Source organism: Falco peregrinus, chromosome 3 (assembly GCF_023634155.1).
Source record: "Falco peregrinus isolate bFalPer1 chromosome 3, bFalPer1.pri, whole genome shotgun sequence".
Taxonomy (NCBI): Eukaryota; Metazoa; Chordata; class Aves; order Falconiformes; family Falconidae; genus Falco; species Falco peregrinus.
In genome coordinates, this window is record NC_073723.1 from 106,710,158 (window position 1) to 106,732,989 (window position 22,832).

The 22,832-nt window shown below is 54.8% G+C and overlaps 1 protein-coding gene across 3 annotated transcripts in view; it reads right to left on the bottom strand.

Annotated features, from left to right (window-relative positions):
• Positions 1–22,832, bottom strand: part of AJAP1 (adherens junctions associated protein 1) — a 47,046-nt gene that overhangs the window by 18,479 nt on the left and 5,735 nt on the right. For all 3 annotated transcript variants that reach the window (XM_055800431.1, XM_055800430.1, XM_055800429.1), the window contains exon 2: positions 9,438–10,111. In XM_055800431.1, coding sequence (XP_055656406.1) covers positions 9,438–10,068 — 631 coding nt within the window. In that variant the 5' untranslated portion in view covers positions 10,069–10,111. The remainder of the gene's footprint in view (positions 1–9,437; positions 10,112–22,832) is intronic.

A 22,832-nucleotide genomic window follows, 5' to 3' on the forward strand; every position in this document is an offset into this window, starting at 1 on the left:
CCCCAGCCCACGCACCTCCAAAGAAACCCTAATCCCCCAGAAACATGAAGGAAAACACATCAGGCGTGGGGAAGAGCAGGAGAAAAGCCATGCAAGGCTACCAAGACCCATGGTGACACCTGAGAGGAGATGGAAACAGCTCGGCACAGTTGCACAACGAGATGTAACTCACCTTTTGAAGGCTACCTCCAGCACGCAGCACAGCAGCCTCCCAGCTCTCGGGAGCACAAACATGCATCACACCCCGGCTCAAGGGGCTACCCCGGCTTCCATTAGCCCTGCCCATGGGCACGTGTCTCTCAGCACACCTCATCACCTGAGCATCCTTGCTCAAGATCCACCATCAGCTCACGCTTGTCAGTGTCAGTGCACTGCCCAGGCTGCAGGACCCCGGCTTTGCTGCTGGCTGCCTTGGGAAGGAGGCGTGGATCCCCGCTCAAGATGCGGAGACCCATAAAATCCCTGATCTTGAGCAATGACGCCAGCCAGCAGCAACACCTTTTTAGGAAGCGCTGCGGACTTTGCTGCCAGGATGCATCCTGGGCATAAATCAAAGGCTCAGAAATGTGAGTCTTGACAGTTTAATATCATAAAACCAAGGTCACCTTCGGTGAATCTGATTCACCAAAACACACCCAGTGCCAAGCACTCGGGTAGCGATTGCTCGCGGGGAAGGCTTCGCTCCCAGCCCCGGAGCCGGTGTGCCGGCAGCAGCCAGTGACCGACTCCGAGCTGCCGGGAAGGGCCAGCATGAAGCGGAGGGGAGCGATGGCCTGGCACCTGCCCTGGCAACCACAAAGCTCTGGCATCTGGTGGTGGAGCAAAATCACTCGCTTCCAAAATTTTTATTTTGCAGAAGGGTTTCTGGAAGGCAGCATACACCTGACATCTTCTACCACTTATTCTGCTTTGCCAGCGAATATGCTATGCAGGAGATTTGGGAGAAGCTGGAGAAAAGAGCAAGGATCCCAGCTGGATTTAAGGACAGGACATGGTTTGGCGCGGGAGGTGGCGGCAGATGTCAGCCACACTGCAGACATGTCTACTGAAGGGGTTTTCTAGAGGCAGGACCAAGGAGAAACAAGTTCCCAAAGGCCAACGCTTCTGAAATGCCGGCTCTTTAGATCCTGGCATGGTCCCAGGGCTGAGCCAGAAGGCAAGATCTCAACAAAACGCAGGGAGGTGCAGAATGCTGCAAACCCCGTGTACTTTGGGGTCCTGCCTCTGCTCCCCAGGGCTGCAAGCCACATGGCTCCCTCCCTGGGGAGCCATCAGACAGATGGACCAGCAGCCCCTGCAATGCCAAGCACAGGATGGGATGCGTCAGGGTTATTTTTCTCCATCAACTCAAGCACCTATTTTGCAAATGACCCATTTCCTCCATTTACTCCCAATTACCCGTCAATTGGTTCGAACAGCAAGACTCCTCCAGAGAAAGGCTGGCACCAGCTGCCAGAACAAAGAGCGGGTCAGGGGGAGCAAACGGGAGGGCTGGGGACCTTGGAGGCAGAGGATGGAGATGACCCAGCACCCACGTCCTCCACCCCAGGAGGGGTCCGACATCAAGGAGCAGCCTTGATGCTTCATGCCCTTGAGGAGGAAACCCAGCAGGGTCTCGCAGAACCCCTTCATGGCTCTACAGGCAGAGGCAGGGATCCTAACTAACAGCCCACACCATGGGGATGCCACTTGGGACAGGGAGGATCACTCAGGAGCCACCAAGCCCAGAGCTGCACAGGCTGGCAGGGTCATCCTCCCCACAGCTGGGGAGACCGGCCAGCTTCCACGAGCAACTGGGGAGGCAGAGCCAAATCATTATGCTCCTGGGCTGCTTGCCTCCGGCTTTCCTTTCCCAAAGGAATTCACAGGGAAAACGCCACAGGCTTCCCCACCTCCCGCCAGCACCCCACCAGCTGAAGGCGAGGGGCAGAGAAAGACTTCTGGCTCCGGAGGATTGTCACAACAGGAGCTGTGTCCTGACGGGAGCCGTGTCCTGACGGAGCCGCAGCCGGCAGCTCCCAGCTCACTCCTGCATGTGCCGGGTCAGGATTGACGCCCACCCCGGCAGCAGCCCGGCACAGCCAGCCCGGCCGTGTCCTTCGCGGCAATCTTGGAGCAGCTCCCAGTGGGACACTGCCGAAAAAGATAAAAGGCTCTAAAAATAAAATAAAAACAGCCCAGTGCCCAATTCCTTTGAAAACAGAAGCGGCGTCGGAAATGAGACCTTCTGCAAAGATGGGAGCCGAGGCAGAGGCGGCAGGGACACGGGAGAACCTAACGATGCAATTAATCTTTGCACTTACATAAAGGGAAACGCGCAGGCAGAACAGATTGCAGGAGGCTGAGCACTGGGAAGGATGGCAGCTCTTCGGAGCAGGACACATGGATTTTAAGAAGGGCTGGATAATTTTAGACTCCATCACATACATAAGTTGCCATATGTACTGGAGTAGAAGTTCCTTTGCATCGCACATAAATTCTGCACCAGAGCCCAGGGCGATTTCAAGGGGACAGGAGATGTTTCTCCCAACAGTGTTAACCATGGCAGCAACGGAAAAAGGGGAAGGGACCTGGTGGGTAGCGGGACGATTACCTGGGAAGCCCTATAGCAATACCCACTGCAATAAAGACTAATAGGTCTTTATTCTTGCTTTGCAAATATATCAAATCCTTCCCTCCAGGCCTTCAAAGGAACATGTAGAACTGTACAGAGCGAAACCGAGCAGAAACATCCAGTCTGCAAGAGAAGGTGTTAATGGATGGGGCGTCCTGGGAGGGGGGAACATGCCGTATGGGGGACACACCACCCGGGGCAGGGGGCGAGGTAAGATGAAAGAGAGAGTGGGCTGCAAAGAGCAGAGCAGTATTTTAAACATGGCCCTAGGAGTCCAATCGGTCTGGAGGATAAAGTCAATAGCTCATAAAGTAAAATTACCCTCCTCCTCCCCCAGTGTGGGAAGCCTTCTGGCACACATGTAACTCACAGGGAAAGCCTGCACCCCCAAAATTCAGGGCAAGCCACAGGAAAGACCCTGGAAGCAAGAATTACGGCGGCTGGGTTTTGTTTGCTCACCTCTGTGGCAAACATTTCAAGTGGCAAAGCTCTGATCCCAGCAAGCTACAGAACCCGGCGGTCAATTAATTACACATTAATAACCGGCAAAGAAACAAGCTGCAGGAAGGGCAGAGGCTGGCACTTGGCATTGCGGAGGGATGCCCGGCGAGCTGCTGCCCTGCCCAGCACAAGCCACGGCAGCTGTGAACGCCTCATCTCTGCAAGGGGACCGCGAGCGGTTGCCTCTTACAAGGCTTTTACTAGGCAATTTGACGCAGTGACCATTTAACTCGAGGGTAATTACAGGAGAAGTATTTAATGGAATTGAAAGTGTGGCCAAACCCCTGCGCTTCTGCTAGTGCAGCAGAATTTCATGTGTCGCCTGCCAGGAGGGAAAGCTCTTCAAAGGCGCTCTTTGAACCCTTAGAAATGCTGAAATATTGCTGGTTTTTTCCACTCTTGTGCCATCCGAGCACACTCTGCTCTCACCCAGGACTTTTTGTCCCCTCCATGGTGGGAGATCCACTCTCAGCATCCCCGTGGGCAGCAGCCGTGCATCGCCCCACAGAATGCGACTCCAAATTCCCTACATCCCAGGGAGAAACCCAATTTTCTCAAAGCCAGCAAATGCCAGGGCTTTTTTTATGTGTGATTTTAAGGACGGTATATTTGCCACTGAGATGAAAGCGCTGAGTTTTGGCCTTTCTGGCCACCTTTTGAAACGGCTCTCGGACAGCTCTGCATCAATGGAATTAATTCCATGAGAAAATCCATTCGAGACTAATGTCTTGCTGCTGCAGAAGTGCGCAATGGCAGCGAACAGGAGATATAAGCTCTTAATTAAAAACAAAGAGAACCTCTATCCCCCAAGGCCTTTATTTCAACAGCTCTGGTTAGGGAGACCGTATTTTTCATTTTCCCAATAAAAACAGCTATGAGCTGCAACTCTTTGAAGACCCTCGTCGAGGTCTCTAAGCTGCATAAAATTAAAAAAGGAAAAAACAGCTCCATTTCATTTTGCAGAGCCTAATCTTGAGTTACCGGCAGTGGGTGGAAAACAGCAGACACCCTGAATACCTGCTGCAGCCCAGGTGCCTAAGCCCCTTCCCACAACTCCCAGTTTGAGCCAAAATGCTGAAAGAGGAACCATCTCCAGGGTCAGGTCTGCCAGCACACGGCGAGGAGCAGGGAAAGCCTGTCTGGTGTCGCAGGGGTGAGCTGGAGAGGCAAGTACTTGATTGCGGCAGCATTTAACACGTGCATGGTCAGGCCCTAACACCTCTCCCTCTCACTCCTCGCTCACAGCATCACCTCTAGCTGGGGAGCGACCATCCCAATGGGCTCCCAGTAATGAGCACTGAAAGAGAACTGGCTCCTGGGAGCGGCTGAAGACCTTATGGAGAGGGAAACAATGAAAATGCAGATGGACTTGCTACTGTGGCAATTGCTTCTGGCCAAAATAACCTTCTAAGCAATTTCCACGGTGAGCATCACAGCCTACGCAGAAGCCAACAACCGGCACTGCCACTGCTGCCTCTGCCTTGTGCTGTGCTCAGCTCAGCACCGCATGGGGTGGCCACTCGCACCGCATCTCCCAGCCTGACGGGCACGCCAGCGCTGCTGCCTGAAACAGCCATATGAGGGAATCCAGCAAAGGGTTCCTCTCAGGGGGCTCAGCAACTGGCTCATGGCCTGGCTCCCTGTCCGTGTCCCAGCAGGCAAAATACAGCTGGAAGAGCCGAGCACGTGCAGAACAAGAAACAACCAGGCTGACGGGCCCTGCGGATCCCCCCAGTCTGCTGCAGCTGAGCATCGGGTACCGCATCTCCCGGCAGCGGAGTGGGCAACGTGAGATGGCCGCTACCAGAGAGGATCCACTCCGCTTAAAACCAGTCAATCGGGCACATGAGGCTGGCAGCTGCCTGGCCACCCGCTCTGGGCATTGTCCCTAGCTGCCTGTGGACACAGGGACCTCAGTGCCAGCGCCCCAGGAGGGGCTCTCTCCAAAGCAGGGTCTTCTCATGGGACTCAGCATCCCACCCTCATCCCTGCTATGAGCCTCCTTCCTCCGTTCTTGCATGCCATGGGAATCAGGATGCCACATCCCTCTCCCGAGCAGCGTGGGGAGGCTGGGGAAAATCGGCTGGACTTCAGAGGCATTAGAACTTCCCGATCAGAAAATGCATCTGATCCCCCAAAGCCTCCTCCAGCCAATAAAGCTGCTTTCGGACAGAAAAATTCAATCAGGAGCGGTGTGCGGCCATTCTGCTGCAACCGCAGCCACAAATGGCCTTTCCCAGGGGGGATCAGTCAGACTTTGCTGTTAACACAAACCCTACTGCTGTTTAATAGCTTCTAAGAAAAATAATTTACTAAAACCACGAGGGTTAGGTATAGGGGAGGAGATATTCTTGGAAAACCTGGTTCTGGTACAAAGCCAGCTGATCGACTGCCCGACCCACCGTGCTGGGAAGCTGCCTTGGATCCGCTCCTCCTCACACCCCTCTTGCCTGCAAAGCCCCTCAGTTTTCCACCTGGCAAACCAGGGTATCGGCATCCAAACCCCAGCCCAGTCAGCATTAGTCATCCAGAATTGAAAATGCAGCTCTTCAGCAAAAAACCCACCAAGGTTCCTGGAAACCTCCCAGTATTTTGGGTCAGGCGGATGAAAGGAGGGGAGTATCCTGCTGTTGCTGCTGAGACATATTCTTGCCAAGAACGAAGATCCTAGAGGCTTATGCTAAAGACACTGGGACTTATCTTCTCAGGTGTTACAGCAAATATCAGCGAGCAATAAATACTTCTGAGAGCAGCAGAGGAGAGTTTCTGGCTCATTTAGACAGACGTGGGTGAAGGCACACACGCACGCACGGCACCTGCTAATCCTGGGGAGAAAGAGAGTCCCTTCTCCCTTGCCAGAGAGAGCTCAGCTTACGGCCACGTTGCTTGCTGCAGCCATCCTCCTCCTTCCTTAAGGAAAACTGCAGCCGATGCATGGCCTTACAGAGGCTCCTTGGGGAACCCCCTGGGAATGGCGACTGGTGGGCGCTGGCCCAGGAGATGCCATCCAGCCCCCTCGCCTCCCCTCCGGCCCCCGGCTGCCATGGCTCCCCACGCCTTTGCACGGCGGATCAAAGAGGCGGCTCCATCCTGACTGCCCAGGGTCCTCTCTTAAATACATTTTATCTTTAATTAATTCCTTTGAAGCCTTTTGCATCCACTATCTTCTTGCATCCAGCGCCCCCTCTCCTGCACCCTCTTTTTGAAGGCAGGGTCATCTCCCCATGGGGAAGTGAATGTCTCTCTATTATTACTTATTCCTGACACGCTCCTGGCCAGCGGTGGGAAGGAGCAGAGGGTGGGCTGGAGTATGCCATGACTCTGGCTGCTGGGATGGTGGGTGCCCATGCCAGCACCCGTGCCAGCACCCATGCAGCCCCTTGCCTCCACCCAGGATCCCCCCTCAGCTGGCAAACCTGGCCCCCACCTCTGCTCCAGCCATGGGGAGGGAGTGCCCCTTAGCACCGGCTCCTTCACCAGCACGCAGCTTGCAGAGCACGATGCCAGCCTCGTTGTGTACCAGCAATCAAATCACCCATTAAGAGCAGCAGACAGTGCATAAAGTTTTCTGCCTTATAAAGCACTTAAAAGTTTAATTAAAGACGGCTTTATTCTAATAATACTGAAAGGAGAGCCTCAGACAACCCAGCAAGTGCAATTCATGCCTTTGCTCTGACAGTCTCTGATTCATTCTCCTCTTTTCTTCTCTTTTTTGGCTGAGCCCACAGTACAGGAGGATGCTCTGCCTCAGTGGAGGAGCCCAGCCCGCACGGAGAGCATCCATGTGGCCACCCCGGTGAAAGCTCCTTACAGCCCCTTGCCTCTTGCAACATGCTGGAATTTTAATTATTTCTCTCTTTCCGTGCTCCAGCGTAAAATGATTATGACAGCCCCCGAAAAAGGAAGCACGTTTTTGAAAAGCATAAGCATAAACTACGCCTGGGTGAACACATTGCGTCCCCATCTGACTGCCATCAGCACTCTGCCAAGTGCCGAGCAGGCAGAGGTGGCACCGGGACAAACACACCTGAGCTGTGGGTTACCCAGAACAACTCCGCGGCACGGCGGCACCCACCAAGCCACAGCAGCACATACCAGCCTCTCCTTTCTTTCTGGGCATTACAAGTAATTGTTTGTCTGCCTCCTCTTCTACCTACAAGCAGAGCATTCACTATTCCAACGGAATTTTTTCAAGCTTGTTTTTGCTGCTAGTGAGTCACGGAGACATTGTTTCTGGCTTTTTTTTTTTTTCTCACTTCTTCAGCATGGAGGAGCAGGGCGAGAGGAAGATCTCACTGAGCAGAATTGCTTTCATGGCTAGTCTAAGTGAGCTGCTTCCCTTTGCTGAAGTGCCCCCAGCCCAGGGACCCCCGCAGGCCCGCAGCATCACCCAGCAGTGAGTCCCTTTCTGGCAATGCATGGAGGGAAGCAAGGGCACGGCGCAGGAGGGAAGCAGCACCTTCGTTAGCACAACGGCAGCACGCAATCCAACGGGAACAAGGGTGCTGCTGGCATGCCAGGCAGCGCGGGTCCACTCTGCTGCGGGAGCCCTGGGGCAGCTCTGCCAGCTCCCACAGTGGCCCCAGCTCCCTTGGGTGCTGCAGGCAGGACCACCCTGACCCCCAGGGCTGCTGCCAGAAAAAGCTGAAGGACCACAAGCTGCGAAAGCAGCATCCCTCCCCACCCACCCACCCACCCCAGGCTCCTATCACGACGTGCGGCGCCTTACAGGATAAGGACTTGCAATGCTTGCCGAGGCAAATTAAAAAGTACAGACAAGTTACCTAATCCTAATTTGTAGCCATATGTTTTTCCCAGCAGAGAACAAACACTTCCAGCCGCTAAAGCTTACATAACAGAGAGGAGCTGGGCTGGAAACACGCACGGCCTCGCACAGGCAGACCGCCAGCAACACGGCAATGGCACGGCCGGTGCCTTGAGACGGCGTTGGCCGCTTGCTCCCAAAATGCTGGCCCCAAGGCAGGGCAGGGGCTCCCCAGCGGGAGCTCTCCTGGGTGATCAGCCTCAGCGGTGGGGGGAAAAACAGATCCAGAGCTCAGGCCCTTTTCAATTTAGGGTGGACGGGCTGAGATCAAAAAGGTCCTTTAGCCCTGGGAAGGAATTCATTGTATTCACCACTCAGCGAAAAGAAGTTAATTAGCAAAAACTCCAATCCCAGAAAAAGCCCCTAATTAGAGCTAAGAGCTGGCAGATTAAAGCAGCCGGTCCCCCGGGGGGCTGCCGGGGCTGCGGTCTCTGCCGATCTGCCGGGGAGGGCAGCGGTGGCATGCGCGGGCGGACAGGCGAGCAGCACCGACAGACAGGCAGGCAGCACCAGCAGGCAGGCGGGCAGCACCGACAGGCAGGCGGGCAGCACGGACAGGCAGGCGGGCAGCACCGGCAGCTCGTCCTCACCCGAACGAGGCAGCTGACTCCAGCAAGTTGCTGAGCACCAGCACGTGCCAGCAGCCATCCTCCTACCCGCAGCAAACGGAGCAGGACGGGCTGCCACAGGCGGCTGACAGCAATGAGCCCACCGGACCCCGCACCCCCGGCGCGGGCAATGCCACCGACGCCAGAGGCACTGACTGTGGCAGGTCTGGGGCCACCAGGCTGAAGTCCTCATCATGCGTGTGATGCAGCCAGCAGCTGATGTCGGCAGTCATTACTGATACTCCCTCACTAATTTGTGCAGCCGATTCCAGCGGTTTTTTTAAAAGGTGTGTAGGTTGAGATTTTTCACTGCTATAAATAACTCCTTTAAGTCAGGAACAACATTATGGTTGCCTCATCTATTTCTGCCAAGCAGGGCAGGCCAGATAAATTAATTTGGATTAAGATTAGGCCATAAAATTCTTTTTCGATTCACTAGAAGATCACTGTGGGCTAAAAGCAGTCGATGCACAGTGAGTAAATTCTGTAAACTATACAACGGTATCCCACAGTTTAATACTAGCAATAACAAATATAATTTGAAATAAATGGGAAGCAGCTTTCCCATCCATGGCCACGCAGCAGATAGCGCTGGGGGAACGCATCGCCGTGCCGAGCACCACACTAAACACGATTACAGACGATGGGCTATGGATGGATACTGCTAATGGGAAAAACACAGCAAGCTGCTGGAAAACGCCTCGGATAAAAGCGATGAATCAGAGCTGCCGCTTGCCTCCCGAGTGCTCTTATTTAACATCCCACACTTATTTCTGTCCCAGGCAGCTCGGCTGCCAGGGAAACTCTTGTGGCGGTGACCCCTCTGCTCCAGGACCCCCCAACCCTCCCAGTCCACCCGCTGCCGCACTGGACGCCTGGCAGACTCTACCTGTGGTGTCTCCCAGCCCACGGGGCGGGCGAGCGTCCTTGCCGCCACTGCTGTGGCCGGCAGCTGGTTCGGCGGTGCTGGTGCGACCGGGGCTGCTGCGGGGTACATCCCCACCGGGCGCGGGAGCTGGGGTGCTGGGGGGTGCACGGGGTGGCGTGGCAGCGGCGGCGGTGGCAGCAGCAGCGGTGGTGGTGGTGGTGGTGGTGGTGGCAGCGGTGGTGGCGGCGGCGGTGGCAAAGGCGCTGGGCAGCGTGCTGCTCTCCAGGGAGTCCTCCTCACCCGTAGGGCCCCAAACGATGACTTCGGGCAGCGCCGTGGGTCGTCCGTCCCGTGGGGCAAAGCCACGGCCACGCAGGTGCCGCCGGCCCCTCTGGGAGCGGAGCCGGCGTGGAGGGCGGCCGGTGGGCAGCGGGGCAGTGGGGGGCAGCCGGCGTGAGCGAGGTCTCTGCAGGGGGGGTGCAGGGGTGCAGGTCCAGGGGGGGCCGGGGCGACGCAGCTCCTCCCCGCTCCCCGTGCCCCACAGTGAGCTGCGGGACAGTCTGTGCCGGAGCGCTGGCCGTGGCGAGAGCCTCCCCCCGGCACCGCTGGCTGGGGGCTGGCAGCTGGCAAGGTCCATGGCTAGGTGGAACATGGCTATTAAAATCCAAGCATGGCTTCCGAGCGGGCAACCTGACCTGTGGACAGACAGTGACCGTGTTAGAAAGGGAGGGGAGCAGCCCAGCATCCCTCCCAGCACGGCACACCCTGGCTCCCCAAGCCTGGCCACCCAAAGCAGCACCCAGCAGCGTGGAAAAGCAGCGCCGTCCCCCTCCCGCTGTGCTCTGGGCAGTGTCCCACAAAACAGCATCGCAGGGCACCCTGCACCCCTTCCCCACCCTCCTCCCAGGGCAACCACCACGAACATGGCAGACCAAGGACCCCCATCCTAAACCCCAGCTTTGCTGCTTGTCAGTCCATCTCTGAATGCCCGGAACAACTCGAGGAAGGGTTTTACCTCAAACTGCCCTGAGGCAGCAGCCACCATCTGTGTTGCCCAAATGCAGCCCTTTTAGGTGAATTATCTAAAGCAGAAGGAGTGCTGGCAGCCAGAGCTCTTGCCCCAGGGTCTCTAGGCCACTTGGGAGCCCAGCCTCCGCTCCCTGGCTTTCCAAGCCAAGGCGCAAGGAGCCAGCCTGCAGAGCGTGGCAGTATTAATCCCTTGAAGAGCGGAAGCAGAAGAGTCCACGGACTCTTGCATTTGCACGTGTAAGTCACCTCCTGTTAAGGTGCCTGCCCACACCGCAGCAGCAGCATCCCCTCCTGCAGAGCACAGCACCCAGCGCTGAACATGACCTAAGAGCTTCCTCGGCAAAACCCCTGACCCAGGAGGGAAGGACGAGCAGCCCCTTTCACAGCTCTTTCACAGAATAGCTGGAGATCCCACTGAGCCGTCAGCAGGCTCAGGATTTAAAATTTGCTTTGATGTAACGTGCCACCAGCACGTCAAGCCATGTCATATCAAAGCCCTCTCACTTCCTCAGCAGCATCGCACCTTGCGAGATTCTGCTCCACCTGAGATGCTATCCCACATGAAGCACAGTGTTTCACGGTAAGAAAATGCCTGATACACAAATATTTCTTGGGTTTGTTTTTTTTTTCCCCAGAAGAAAAATCATTAGGCCAAAGCCCAAAAATCTTTACTCCATTTTATTTAGCTTTTACACAAGAAAGACTTTTGTCGAACTCAGCAGGAGTTAATGAGAGCTTTACATGGCTAAATAGACTAATCCTCCGCAGCGCTGCGCCCCGTAAAGTCCTTGGTAGCACTACAAAATGTGCATCTGGTTGACAGAAGCATTTGTACACTCCCTCCATGCGTGAGCAAATGAAGCTAAAGGAGCTGACCTGGATACTCTCAGGCACAGGCTTTTTCTACTCAGAGAATCTCTTTTTTTCTTTTTTTTTTCCTAATTGGGTATTTTTTCAAAGCGTAACAGCATTTATTTTGGGGAGGAATAAGGCAACACAGGGAAAGAGCGCAGAAGGAGAAAGGGAAGAGCCAGAAACAGACAACATAAACCAAAATAGTTCAGGCTGGGGGAGGAAGGTTTCAAAAAAACAAATCACCCAAAACACATTGTTGGTAGGGTGGGTTGTGTTTTTTTTAGAGGCCAGCAGAGTGGTGCCAGTGCCATGGGGGGCAGCATGAAAAGCATCCCCCACGTGCCGTGCATCAGCAGTGCCACGGGCAGCACCATGCCTCCACCAGCGAGGAGGCAGGAGTTCAGGCTTCCAGCAAGAGCTTTAAACACAAGTTCACCTTCTCAATGCTCATGTTCACTCCAGTGGCATGTCAGGCTTGTTTTCAGGCTCTGCCTGACACCCTAACACCACCTGAAACACCTCCTTGCAAGGAAGGAAAAGTGCCAGGTACCTCCCTGGCACTACGCTCGCCCCAGGTACTGCCTCTCGTGCCACCCATGCATGCACCCAAACCTCTTCCTTGCCTGTCCAGCTCTCTGCAAACAGGCAGTGCACGTGGCGCGCTTTTATTAATAGCTGCCAAACGAGGCAAGAGACGATGCGCCCAGCCCAAACTTGGTGCTGGCTAAATTCCAGCCACTGTGTGGAAGCTTCTGAAAGACAAAATGCCAGTCCTCTATACTGGCATCTAGTAGGAAAAACACATTTTTTTTCCCTCTTCCCATTTCCTCCTGCTTGTTTGTGACATTCCCAAGCCAGAGTGATGGCAGCCCTGAGCTTGCAGGGGTTTGTGCTCCTGCATGGGACCTGCCCAAGCATCACTGTTGCCTCCTGCAGAGGACACACGGGAAAATGCAACGTACAACCCCCGGCTTCCTGTGGATCCTGCCAGAAGCCCATCCCCAAGCGTGGCCAGGCAGTGCTGAGTGACACCCAAAGGCAGGGGTGTCCCTCACTGCTGACATCACTCCCCAGGGCAGAGCCCCTGGTGATGGGGAGGGACACAGCGGGGGACACCCATGGCTCAGACGCAGCCGCTGCCCCAAGGACAGCGCAGGTTGCCCTCCTGCCCGTGTCCCTTCAAGTGATGTCAGCTGAGGGGCTGTCACCAAGGAGGCATTGTCCTGGCCACCCCACTGGCTGGCATGTCCTCAGGAAGCAGCTTTTGGGATTTTGGGACGGGAGCAGCAAGTCCGGTTACCTCAGAGGAATTCTGCGTGGCATGCAATCTTTTGAGGGCTTTGCAACAACAGATAAGAGCAAGTGTCCTTCAGAATAAATAGCAGCGTGTAGGAGTTGCTGTTGTCTAGGCAACGCAGCACGATGCACTCGGCGCGGCGGCGGGGATGCGGCAGCGCGTGGAGGGCCAGCGGCAGCCAGGGGCTCCAGCCACCCTGCTGCTCCCCCAGCCCTGCCTGAGCACCCTGCCACAGCAGGTGGCCCGAGAGGCTTCCCAAAGAGCATCCCAGGGGACGTGTCCCTCCTGAAGGTCCCACCACCATGTGCTTGCCCCTCCAAAAAACAGGCTGTCCCATGGAAGGCTGCGGCTCCTGACACGCCAGCCCTGGCGACCCCCGTGCCTCTGCCTCCCCATCGTCGAAACTGGCAGGAGAGCACCCGTTCGCCTCTCGAGAGGTGCGAGTGGAAAGTCATGCTACTCAGAGGATGTCTGAGCTGTGCCAAGACATCAACTGGCACAAACCCTCCTCCAACTGCACGAGCTGCACCTCACCAGAGAGCAGAGGCAAGAGGAGCCTTTGCTGCATGGGGGAACTCACTGGCTGTGCTGAAAGCGGGGGGGCTGCTGTAGGGAAGGGCATAAATCCATCAGCCATGCACGCAGCACCCAGCTGCCCTGGGCTGGGGCACGAACCCAGCCCTGGCCGGGGTTTTGTGGGGAGCTGGAGGGATGCTCCGGGCAGGGCTGCAGTTACGCTGCTTGCAGAACCCTCTGGCAATCCAGATTTTGATTACTCATGACTCCTCCCATAAGAGCACACACAAACCACATTTTTTTTTCCATTGCAAAGAGATGGGGAGCGTAGGCAATTTTCATGGGGGTTTTTTTCCCGTCTTGGAGATGAATGGGAACGTTATCCCAAAATACTTCTCAAACTCAAGGAAAAATTCAACAAAACTCTGAAATTGGGTTTAAGAAAAAAAAGAAACGAGCAGCAGAGATATCTGAGAAGATAAAATCCCTTCTTCGCCCTCCTCATCCGAAGCCCTTTTTTTTGGAAACCACAAATCCTCTCCTGTGGTTTAATGGATGGAGAGGCAGCCGTGTTCTCACACAGTAAGGGAAACTCCTACAAATATTTACCTGTTCTTCACGAGAAGTGCAAGAGTAGATTTCAAGGAAACTACTTGGATAATTACAGGGATCATGCACATTAAGCACTCCAGGTTGCTTTGCTGAGCCCACCCAAGCCAATCTGTGCTTTAAAAGTGACGGCAATAGGGGTGCGGAAGGTGTTTTGGATGGAGCCATCACAGCCTTCCCACCATACACGGCATGTTTCAGAACTCTCTCCAGTATGAAAACCCCTTCCCTAATCCTTTCCGATGCAGCCGCTTGCTTTGAAGAGGAGGGAAGTTGGCACTTGAGAGATTAATTTCGGGGAGGCTGGAGGATGTGAGCTCGCCACGCTCTTCGCTGGTTGGGAAGAAGCTGCCGGGACACTTTCACGCCCAGGGCTGCACAGTGATGCTGCCCAGCTCCTCCGGCCTTACCACCCCCACAGGCAGCATCAACATGGCTCTTGCCACCAGCCCCGTGCGCCTTCAGCTCCTTCCCCACCAGGAAAAGCTGGGATGACTGAATCCCACCCACCCTGATGAAGCTTCATTATAGCCACAAGCCCCTGAGCGTTTTGAGGAGCACGAACACACAAGAGAAATGCTCTGGTAATTAGCAATCTCGGATTGCGGCAGAGCTGAAAATGCAAGATTATCTCTCTCCTTGGGCTACCTTACAAAGATGTGAAGCCGCAGCCAAGGAAAGGCATCCCCCAGCCCCACTCGACCCACATCACGGCCTTGAACCCCAACCCTTGGGCACCGCTCCAGGGCCGCCGCCTCGCAGCCACGGCCCCTGCAAAGCCGCTGCAACTCTGAAGCACGTGCACAGGCTACACGGGTGTGTAGAGCTGTTTGCATTGACTACACGATGGTTCCAAATCAATAAGGAGCATTGAGGGTTGCTTAGTGCTTTTGAAATGATGGAGCTGCATGCACTGGCACAGTACCCAAGCGCAGTGTGGAAGTTGGACAGAAATCCTCAGGAAAAGCAATGCACAGACAAAAGATGAGAGCAGTCAGGACAAACAGAGCGAAACCCCTCTCCTGCTGCCCTCCACAGACATTATTTTGCTTTTCTATCCACAGAGGCAGCCCGGCATAAGCACCCCCAGGGCAAAGCGCAGAGCCCAGCAAGACCTCCCTGAACCCAGGGCTGGCAGCACCCCAGTGCCAGGCTACTTCACACACCCGCTCTGCACCATGCCCCAGTGACAACCAGAGTTTCCAGAGAAGCAGCCAACTCCCTATAACTCCTGAGGTTTTAATTCATGCAGCTCTGAAAGCTGCGAAGCACAGCGCTGCTTTGGGATGCTGCCTTGGAAACTGGCTGCTGTCGCCTCTGTGCACGTGGTGCTGACCTTCATACATGGAAGGGAAACCAGGAACATCCAGCATGGCCGGTGCACAGAGGAGGTGCCCAGACAGGAGGGAACCACCCCTGTCCCAGTCTCAGGGACCCCTGGGGACCCCTCAAATGACACAGACAGGACATGGGTTAATCCAGCGGCTATAAAACCAGGCGACCCACTGTGCACCCAGAATCAGGTAATATGTCTAGGTAATTAACTGGGATCATGGCCACTGAGTGGCCCCGACAAACTGCAAAACACGAACTGTCAGCAGCTTGTGAGCCATTTGCACACAACCCATTCCCCGAAGCCTCAAAGGGCTCACTCGAGTGTGAATCCCAGGGCAGCGCCAGCGAGAGGTGCCTATTTGCGTCCCTTTCATAAGGTACTTGTTCGCTCTCCAACACCGGCCCCTTTCTCCCCTGACTGTGGAGACACTTCACAGGCAGCATTAAATGCAGAATAGGCTGATTTTTAATGCAGAATTATACAAATGGAGCCATTCTTCCATTTCATGCCTCCTGGTAGGTAATCTATTGGTATTGCACAGGGAATCAAGGTTATGTCCTCGTCGGGATGATTTACGAACTCTGAGCATTTCATATCTCCAAACGCTGAGCAAAGACAGAGACAAAAGCATTCCTGCAAATGTTCAGAGTGCAAGCAGGAGCTGCGGCCGGAGGGACAGGGTGATGTCTGCTTGTCCCAGGCAAGACACACTCTAGGAAAAGCATCCTTGGCAGCGCAGCTGCGTGTCCTACAAAGGCGTTTGGAGCACAGCGCATTATGAGAGTATGTGCAGGGACTCGCTGGCTTCGTACGGGAAAAGAATGAGGCCGCTGCATCTCAGCAGGTGACTTCCATGCTGGAGCAAGAGGAAGAGGGGAAAGCTCGGGCAGCGGTAGATATTGGCCCGCAATCGTGTGTCCTTGCCGAGGTGGGGACTGCAGACCCGGCGCCTGCAGCAGCCGCTCTCCTCTCCAGCCCCGCTTTCTGAGCGATGATCCCTGCAGTGCAGCGACTGTCCTTTGTTGTGACACTAGCAGCCATCGCCATGGAAATAGAGCATCACCGTTTCACTCATGGTTGGAACAGGACCCTCGCTGGGGCTGGGAGGAAGGAAGCTGCACCTTCCCATGAGACGGCGGCATGGACAAGTACCAAAAGACACACGGCAAGTTATGCTGCAGGATCAGCAGAGACCCCATGGGCCATCCCAGCAAGGTGCCCACTGCATCCTGCCCTGCTCTCCCAGGCACCGGCACAGAGGCAAAGGACCGCGGGCACTGCTGGCCCAAGCACTTCTACCCTAAGTGATGTTTTACTTCAGGACAAGCTGCTCCAAACCCAGACTCAAGGGGAACTGGGAACTTACTACTCACTGTGCTGTCTGCAGCCCTGACTTCTTCCAAGATAATTCTAAATTTGCAAAAATATGGCTGCCAAGCTCTTTAAAGCCAGGACTGGGAATTAAGGCACAAAAGCTGACACACAGTAGCACCTAGGTAAATTAAATGTGCCACATCACTACCTATCTATATTACAGAACTGAGCTTCAGGATTACCTACTAATAAAAGTGATATTTAAAACAAGTCCTAAGTTCCTCCGCTCTCCCCCTTCTCCCCACAAGTAATTAAGCTGACATCGTTTCCCGTGGTGGAGGGGATAGGATTTATCATGGAGGGAAATCAGCAGAGGGTGAAATAGGCTGAATCCTCACCATCACAATGCTGCGGCCAGGCAGACAGCGCCCGTTTCCCTGGGAAAATGGGGTGGAAAGAGTTTTGCTGGGGCTGGGGAGCAGCGGGTCCTCCCCAGGACAGAGATGCTGAGACGGAGGAGGCCGGACCTGTCCCTGCCTGTGCTTGGGGAGCTGCACCCTGTGGAGAAAAGGGCGGCAGGAGGGCAGCCACTGTGGAGGGGAGCCGCTCGCTTTTCTGCCTCTGTCTTGTAGCTCACCCAGCTGCAAATAAACAATTTTAACATTTGAATAGCCGCGAGTGCGGAAGGCATAATTAATACCCAGCGGTACCGCCAATATGCTGATGCGGTAGGTGCAGACCCTGCCAAAGCAGTCAGCGAACAGATCTGGCACAGCAGTGCCGCGGCCCTGGCTGCTCTTGCCTTTGGGTCCCATCCTTTGCTGGAGGCAGAGAAAGGGCAAAGCCCCAAGCACAGCAGTGCGGGGCTGGTGCTGGAGCCCACCAGCATAGGACCCCTCTGGTGCAGGACCCCTCCAGCACATTCCACACCCACACTGTGAGAAAAGGCATAGTCTGGCACAGCAACATGGGAAAGAGGGGGAAAAAGGAGAAACCAGAGAGAACAGGCACACGCAGCATTGCTGCAATGGCAAAAGCAGGCTTTCGCCACGTGCCTGGTCGCTACCAAAGCCAAGCCGACCTTTAACCCCAGGTTTCACATTCAGTTCCCATTTTCAAAGATTTTAAAGGATACCGAAGGACTAAGGGATGCTCAGCACCTGCTGCTGGCCTGAGGATGAGTGCAAGAACTCAGCTAACGCAGTGAGCTGGCCAACACTGTCCAAGATTGCCAGCCCAGTTTGACTTGTTCTAGGAAGGGCACAACATCTGCTGTAGAGTTTTTTGCCCAGTCTTGCGGGATTATTTCTGACAGGATTTGAGAAGCACCAGGACCAGGAAGCCTAGAAGTCAGCATGGACCTTCAGACAGAGGAATGTCCTCAGCAAATTTCTGTGCAAAACTGGCGCCCAATGATTCACCCACTGCTGCTCTGGCAGAAGGAGCTCCACGCGTGGTCTAGCTCCCCCAGGAAGACTCAGCAGGCTGCAGTGTCATCTGCCAGCCGCCCCGAGCTGCCTGCGCTGCCTGCTGCGGGCAGGGGCTGGTGATCATGCTGCCTCCCACCCTGGCCAGGCAATAAACTGCCCCGAGCACTTGCCCAAGGGCACACAGCTTGGACCTGCAGCCTGGGGTACTGCCGGAGCATCCCCCCCAGCAGGCACGGCGTGGCCACCGCTTCCCCCGCCGCCGCTCGGCCAACCCAGCCAGCAAACACTGTGTGCATTTAGCATGGCAGGGCCGGACAGTGGGGCATTTCATCAACCCGTCGGAAATAACACTCAGCTTTTGTCCCGCCTGGATAAAGGGGGTTTGTGAGCGCTGGCTTTCCAGCCCAAACCTGCACCTGGTGCCAACTTCTCCCACTCATCCCCCCCGAATTTTGCACCAGCACCGGGGACCAGGCAGCAGCAAGAGCTTCAGTTCAGACACAACCTGCTGGGAAGTTTCTCTCAGATTTCCAAATCCACCAAAAAACTTGTCGAAGAGTCACAGCCTTGAGCTCCGTTCTTGGTGATATTAGAAAAATCCCACACACCTAAGGAAACAAGTTTTCCCCTGATTTCACCTTCTATCTAAACCTCTTTGTGTATTCCATCACCTCACGTGCACGACAAAATCGCTTCCTAGCCTTTACTTGCTAACACCTACCCAGGCACACAGGACCACGCTGCCCTCTCCCATCACTGCCACGAGAGACCTCTCCCATCACCACCACCACCACCCTTTTACCAAATACATGCAAAAACTGGTCAGCTTAAGGGAAGGGACTGCGACATATGTATGACAGCGCTAAACCCGGGAGCTTAGAGATCATCCCTAATGCTGTACAGAATAAATAAGGACAGTGGTCGGGTTTAGCGGCTCCTGGAGGAAGGCACGCTTCCCCTTGTAGCCACAAAGGAAGGAGTTGCCCGTGTCCCAGCTCTCCTCACAAATATTCTTCCTTTGCCACACGCTTACCACCTGTATAATCAATTTGTGGGCACAGCCAGGCTTCTGCAGGATGATCAGGCTTCCTCCTCGGACAAAACGTCCGCATCAGGGCGTATGAGTGGGATGCAAAGCCCAAACGCTGTGGGATGGGACGGTGGGAGCGGGGCTCACCCTGCCAGGAGTGCGATCCTCCTGCCTGAGCCCAGGCTGCAGCAGGAGCCTTACCAGGGGTTTCCCTCCTCTGAAGCCCGTATCCACAAAGGCACAGTCATTTCAAGAAAAAAGTGACTATTCCAACCCAGCCCTCCGGCTCTGAGGGGACCCACGCAGAGAGGAAGATCACGGCACAACTGCTGCTCGCACCTCCCTTTACCACCACCACTTCACTGGTAAATAAGCCAAGAGCTTATCTTAGCCTCTAAATAAATGTGCTCAAGCGTGTCATTACAACTTACACAGGAAACGCTTTGATCTAAAAAAATAAGTTAGCTCAGTAAGTATAAAGTAGCAGCTTAATGAGCTTTAAAACAAAGTTATTAACGCAGGTCCACTGCATTGCTGTAACACAATAGGGCTTGGCAGGAGCTGCGCGTCCGACTCCACTGCTCTGCCCACTGAGATACCTGCATCAATGGGAAATACAACCGACTGTGGAAAACACTCAGGGAGAAAACATCTTCTAATGAGATTTTTAATGACCTCAAATTGCTCTGGTTTCCCAGGAATGAAGGCAAGCACTGAACCCACTGGAAACACTGGGATGACCGGCACAGGGCCCAGCTGACCTCTCCCCATGGCAAGGGCTGGGTGTCTGCACGGGGCTGTGCGGTTCCCTGGGAAATCCGACCTGCTCGGGTCTAACTCCAGCACTGTGGTCTCCTGGTAGAGCTGCTCTCAATTTACACCAGAATAACCAAGATCCAAACCTGGCTTTCTCCCGGGAAATCCCTGGCAGCCCAGGGATGCACAGCCTGCCTTGAAACCTCAGCAGCCATCCACGGGAGCTAACGCAGAGTAAGCATGAAGAGTTTCAAAAGCTCCGGTAACTCTTACAGAAATGAAGAAAGTAAGAGAAATAAAGCCTCTAAAAGGAGACAGATAGACAGATGGCTTTTAAGGAGCGAGAAATACAATTTAAAAAAAATAGAAGTGGCGGAGCACTCTTTAAAGGTGTCAAACATCAATAGGAAAGCCTGGAGAAAGCACAGGCACGAGAGGTGGGGCGCGAGGGAGGGGAGCACAGCGCAGGGCATTGCCCCACCTGGACAAGGCTCTGGCTGCGGCACTGCCGGGGAGCCCCCGGCCCCCCCAGCTCCCGAGCCAAGCGCTGGGGCTCTGCCCAGCCCCACAGCAGGCTCACAGCTTGACGCGCTTCACAGAGGAAAAGAGAGCAGCCCAAAAAGATGGAGAAAAAGCTGAACCAAAATAGAAAGGGAAGGCAGCGAGAATGAAATCCAGGGCAAAGACTCTTGATCCTTTCATACAAAGGTTTAAATCCCCTTTTAGCACCGAACAATTTCTTTTTCATGGAGAAGACCAATTCTCCCTGCCACAGCCACCTCATCACACGTACAGCATCCAGGCAGCTCGCAGGCTCTCCCGCTCCAGAGCCACAGGAGTGAAACCCCGCCAGATCAAGGTGAACACGCGTCACCAGAGGCACTCTCAGCGCCTAGAAAACACTGCGCTGTTTGTGGGCACACACCCTCTGGAGCCTAATAGCTAGTGAGTCAGATATAGCTGTGTTTTGCATCTCATTAAAAAAAACCAAACAACAAACCACCACCAAAAACCTTTGTGGGAGATATTAAACTTTTCAGAGTGTTATCTCCAAAGGAGAGACAGAGGTCTCTGCCAGGCAGATTGGTGGCGACAGACCTCCCGCATCCCTCACTGCTTTATTGCATCTCCTGCAGTATCTCAGCTTCCCGCAAACACACCTCGCACCAGGTCCACACGCCAGCAGCCTCTACACTGTGCGGGTCTGGACCTCCCGAAGGATGGAAGGGAAAAACGCGGAATCGTATCCCTTCCCGACAGCTGCCTGAGCAGAACACCCCAAGGAATTGCCCATGAGAAACATATCCGTCCTCATCTATCAAAATTAGTAAAATTGATTTTGTCAGAAGAATATGTCACTTTGATGGGAACCCAGAGTAAGTCCTGAATATTTCCCGTTGGAGGATGCTACATGAGTAAGGAGCCTCTTACGAAGGCAAGACACAGGAAGATGAGTAACTCATCCTCGTCCTTCCCAGAGAAAACTTAATAGGAGAGGCAGAGCCCAGCCATGCTCCCGGTGGGAAGCGCGCAGCCACGTGGCCTCGGCTCCCGGCATTAATCACCCACGTTTCAGTGGGTACTTAAGTAGATGTCCTAATCCATGTCAATTAATTGACGCTTCATTACTCAGTCCTGCAGATGGAGGCAGAGATGCTATCACAGGCATTGAGAGCAGGGCTGGGGTCACGTGCGGGGCCCTGACAATTACAGGGATGCGTCCCCGAGGAAGCCGTGCGTGCGCGGGCTCGGCTCGCTGGGCACGCAAATCCCAGGGCGAGGGGAGCCCGGGCTCCCTGCCCACCTTGCCACATCTCCAACCTGAATGACATGCAGTCGAGTAGCAACATCAATTAGCGCCGTTTGCTCTTAACGCAGCCTCTAATGCTGTCTGCTGAGCAACGAGCCCTCAGCCCTCCCACACTGGGCCACAAAAGCTCTACTACACAGCTACAAAGCCAGCATTACGCAGCCACGTTTCCCATTTATAGGGCCAGAAACCACAGCTGGAGTGGGTATCGCAAGAGGATTCTTCCAAACATCCCAGGACGCTGCAGAAAGGGAGGCATGGCCAAAGCCCCATATGGATGGGAACAACTGATCCCTGCGAAGTTCGTAGCTGAAGTCCATAAACCCCCTTCCCTGCAGGGACGGTGCAGTCCCTCACACGGCATGTGCTGCTCTGCCGGTGTCCTCAAGCAGACAGCCACCCCCCTCGCCACAGATCCCTCTGCACCAGCACGTCCCCATCCCCTCACTCCACTTGTGTAAGGGCACGTGCATGCCAGCAAGCTCCGGTTTTTCCACCTCAAGGGTCCAGACTTGCATTTCTCTTGCAGAAAGCACACCACCGCTCCCAGACCACGTGTTGTGCTTGAAGCAGCTTTTACTCAGCCTTTGTTTGGAAGCCAGCAGAGTTTGAGGCGCTTGCACCCCAGCCAGGCAGAGGAAAGCTTCACTGCTCCCACCTCAGCACTTTGCAACAGCCAAGCCTCAGCCCACGGACGGCTTTGCCCGGGCTAAGAGCAAATTTGCAGCTGAGGCTCCGCCTCTCCTCACTGCCAGCCAGCTTCTTCACTAGGAACCAGCACGTTGCTTTCGCCACCCGTTCCAGCCACGGCCCCCCATGGGACACAGTGCCAGGGAATGGCTGCTGCTCCCCACAGCACCGTGTAGGACTGGGCAAGCCAGACACTGCTGGAGTGCACCAGCAGCATCGCTCATCGGGACGCATCAGCAGCCACTGGCAGAACGGGCACAGCACCGCTGGGGATGCAGCACTGCTTCCAGAAAAGAAAAACTGCCAAGAAAGACCTACAGAGCAAATTCCAACAAAAATCATCACATGGCAAAGCGTATCTCCTGCCTACACATCATTTCCAAGTCACAATGAGACATTTTGCAGATCAGAGTTGAAAATGAACACTTTATGAATGACAAGCTTTATTTTTTTATATATACAGTTGGGTTATTTGAAGTCCATTTAGCTTCTCCAGATCAGCCAGCAAAGGCTGAGGGCTGGGGAAGCCTCTGCTGTTGAGCTGTGGTGGGGCACTGCCTAAAGGCAGTCAGTGGCCTCAGACAGAAAACCAGAGCCAAGCTCAAAGGCTTTGCTGGGGATGTATGACCCACTGCTCTGCCGGGAAGGACCTCGGGTGAGTCCCTGGCGGGTGCTTCGGCCTCCTGCCCTGGGGCACCCAGCACTCTCTGACCCCATCCCTGCTTATTTCCATGTGACTACTCA